Genomic DNA, 3,963 nt, shown 5'->3' with positions numbered 1-3,963 from the left:
GAACAGTTTTATACATATTGGAGGAAAAATAGCCTGATGGTGACGAGTGTCATTTCCAGAGGTCGGGTTCAGTGGAAAGTGTTATCGTTCAGCATTAACTGATCCACTTGTGCAACTTATGCATATGCTTAGGAAGCAGATGAAACAAAACTTAATGAGGTCTATGGACAGTGCATAGAGCTATACTTATATTTGAAAATAATTGACAAGCCAGGGTCAATAAGTCTTACACAAATAAAGAAAAATGACAAGCCAGGTTCTGAAGCTTTAGGAAAGACACATATCATAAGAAATAATGTCTTACATCAAATACTTCCATAACACACCAGTTCCGGACAAGAACATGCTTACAAACCCTCCTAATCAAAAGAAATAAAATGGATTTAGCGGCGGTGGATTCTTGCCAACGCAGCCCAACCAAAGGTAACTATGAAGGGCCAAAGTGTAGTGACCACTAAGAGCGCGTACATCCTTAGTAATTGTACCATTCCTTTGAATAGACCCTTTCTAATACATAGCGGTCGTGCAAGAATAACCAACTTAAAAATACTATCCGCATTTGTACCAAGCCATATGGCCGGAGTAATAACACAGACCGCAACGGCAGTATTACGAGCAACCGGGGCTAGCACCATATACACACCCAGTGCAAATGCAATAGACATGCATACGAATGAACTCGAGAAGGAAAGCACGGATAAGACTATGTAGACTTCGCGGGTGACCAAGTTAACAAAGGGACTTGCAGAAAACGTGTAGCCAAGGGTAGCTAGAGAAGAGCATATGAAAGCTAATGTGGTGGACATTATGAACGTGTCAAAAAGATAACTCCCGGCATATGTTGGTGTGCCTTCATTTGTATGATCATCAGCTATATAACCTCCAGGGATGGCCAAAGTTGCACTGAACGCAACAGTTGCTATTAGGACAGAAGCAACGACACACGTTTGTGCTGCATCTTTCAGCCTCCGTGATGCTTGGTCCTCCTCCTCTGGGTTTGGTGGCCGACGGAATGGTTCCTCAGCCTTATCCCAGCAAACAACACCATAGTTTGCCCCAACTGACCTCAAGGCGTGACATATTTTATGCTCAGAGTTCTGAAATAAAAACAAGAAGGATTATATGAGTACCCAATGAAGCAATGTGTCATATATCAATTTTTTAATCAAGGGGCGAACTAGAAAGTAAAACAGAGTATTACCTCTATATAATTCAATCCGTATGAAAGCTTACTAATAATGGATAAATCCAACGGAGTTTTCCCCTTGTAATTTGTTATATTCAGATTCACATTTGGATTCCCAAATAGAGCACAGAACATCCTAATGTTCCGAGATTGGATAGCTAAGTGCAGTGCAGTGTTTCCATCATTGTCTTGCATATTCAGAATCCAAGCTAAAGATGGAGTTTCACATACGTAGAAGACTGCGCCCAGTATTTCTTTCTCAACAGCGACCTGAAGGAATGTTCTTCCTTTAGCGTCACGCAATCCTACACAACGCGGATACTTGTCACGAAAAAACAGTATGGCTTCTTTGGCACCTACAGAGGCAGCCAAATGTATGGGGAATGATCCATTCTTGTCTGCTTGATACAATGCTGCGGGGTTTGCTTTGAATACTATCTCAAGCATCGATGTAGATCTCCGGGGAATCCATACAAAACGACACCAAGGGGTTCTGCCAAGGAGCTCAAGATGCAGATACGAGCCAGTCCGTAAAATCAGCGATGAAGCAAAGTGAAGTGGCGTTCTCCCATCTTTGTCCACTTGGGAAGTAAGGCTTTTGTTCCAATGCACTAGGAACTCCATCATCACTGTCAAGAATATGCATTTTGTGTTAGTGAATCGACCTGACTAACTGAGAGTTTATTTAAGAGTGAATTCCACTTCTTACCCTGTAGTTGTACACTTGTGACACATATTACCCCATTTAGTGGAACCTTTAGCGAAATATCAGATTTTGAAGACTTTTAACACGGTTTTACCCTGATTTTGCATTTTTCTTATTTATGTTAGATAGGATCGGCATGTTGCGTCAATGATTCGTAAAAAAATGTGTAAACATCGCAGGGCATCATTGACAATCATGTCCAGACTTCTCTTGTCCATCTGTTCCATTCCTCCCCTCGTCCAAATATTTTTGAACCCTAGGCATCATCTCACACCTTCCCAAATGGACATGCATCAGAAAACGAGGGTCCAAAGCTTCTAAGAGGGGTATTCTAAACAAATTTCCACTCAACAGGGCAATTAGTGTCACAAATGCATATCTGGGGTAAAAATCTGGAATTCAGTCTTTATTTAAATCATGTTCCTACATTAAGACAACAACATCATGACTAATGACACGACCAACATTGATTGATTTTCTTTTTCATGAGAATTTGCTTGTCATGCAACTGTGTTTAGAGCAAGAAAAAAGAGTCTTAATGGCTCATCATACCTCTAGAGGTGAGTTCAAAATTAAGTTATTGAAATTATGATACCAGTTGGGGTTTATGAAATCAACAGATAGATGTTTTCCTTTTTCATGAGAATTGGCAGTCATTTTTTTATGTATTATGCTTTGAGCATATAATAGACAGTACCAGACAACAGAAATTAAGAGGGGGTTAAATGAACCTTTGAGAGAATTGATGGAGGTAATTTAGGGTATTATGTCAACTTTGGCCTACAAGTGATCAGCATGAGAAGTAGTACTAATATGAACAAGAAAGTTGCTTTTTGTGTGTGTGTGTTGGGAGGGGGGGGGGGGCGGATGGCCCATAATATTCGGAAAGGGTTTTCAATGGTATAGCTTTTATGGTATATAATTTAGAGTTTGTTAGTAAAATTTATGTTAAATTTAGGCTTCAAATTCGAGGGGATGCTATATGTTATAGAAGGAGGGAGTAGACAAGGAAATTTTAAAATATAGATGCCTTTAGTGAGTACCTGAGTCTCTGTGTGGAAGAACACCAACATGCAGGGCATTTTGTCCATCAGCTCCGGAATAGGAGAGATTGCCACCACTCTTATCGTATAGAATCAATGCAATAGTGCTCTTCCCTAGCAAGATGGCTAGATACAAGGGTGAAACGCCATCTGCAGGATAATTAGCTAACTCTGGATCAGCACCCATCAGTAGTTTGACTATATTCTTTTCTTCCGATGCGCCGGCAGCAGCTTGAGCTTCCTTATTATTTTCTTCTCCAATGGTGTGAGTAGTATCAAGCAATGATCTTCTCTCCTTCCGACCCAGAAATCGACCATCCTCAAATCGGACAGCCTCATGCAGGGCCGTCTCGTGACGCTTATTTTCCATTCTCAGGAGCCTGAGCTTCGTGTCAGCGCCCTCACGTGCAGCTAAATCCATGAGATGAGAAACCATTTTGGAGTTCCCAGCTCGGGCAGCACAATGCAAGGGTGTGTCACCCTTGTGATTCTTCGCAAACAGGAGCCCCATGTCCCTTCCGTAGATGATGCCGGCATACTCCAGGAAATGTTTGCCATCCTCCTGATTCTGTGCGACCACATGTAGTGCAGTATCACCATCAGGAGTGACGCCCTTGAGGAGTGCTCCATCTGCAAGTGAAGCAGCAGGCTGGTCGTCGACGCCCTCTTCTACATCACCAACAATTGATACTGCAGTTCTTCCTTCAGCGCTGCTGCCTCCTTCTACCAACTCGAGAAATTCTTGAGAAATAATCATCAGTGGTGGACGTTTTGCATCTTCCCTCTCTAAAAGGACACTCAGTGCCATCGAGGAGCCCTCGCGTGCCGATAACAGAAGCAAGGGATTGATGGTACCAGCTGGGGATGGGTTGTCTTCGGAAGGCTTCTTACTCGTCGCCGTCGCATCAACCATCGACATGGCATCCTCCTTGTTCAACCCATCCTTCAACATGTTGACATCGCCACCGTCTGTGGCCACCATCAGCTTGGCGTCCATGGCCAGTATGTGGTTTGGAAGTTGGTTGGAG

The 3,963-nt window shown here is 42.7% G+C and overlaps 1 protein-coding gene across 1 annotated transcript; it reads right to left on the bottom strand.

Moving 5' to 3' along the window:
- Window positions 1–2,924: 2,924 nt before the first annotated feature.
- LOC119310028 lies at window positions 2,925–3,963 on the bottom strand. Its single transcript, XM_037585897.1, has one exon. The coding sequence runs from the start codon at window positions 3,930–3,932 to the stop codon at window positions 2,925–2,927; it is 1,008 nt and encodes a 335-aa protein (XP_037441794.1). The 5' UTR covers window positions 3,933–3,963.

Source organism: Triticum dicoccoides, chromosome 5B, assembly GCF_002162155.2.
Source record: "Triticum dicoccoides isolate Atlit2015 ecotype Zavitan chromosome 5B, WEW_v2.0, whole genome shotgun sequence".
NCBI classification, from domain to species: domain Eukaryota; kingdom Viridiplantae; phylum Streptophyta; class Magnoliopsida; order Poales; family Poaceae; genus Triticum; species Triticum dicoccoides.
This window is presented reverse-complemented; position numbering and strand designations above follow the sequence as displayed.

Coding starts and splice junctions, on each gene's coding strand:
- LOC119310028 (XM_037585897.1), bottom strand. CDS start 3,932: ATGGACGCCAAGCTGATGGTGGCCACAGACGGTGGCGATGTCAACATG.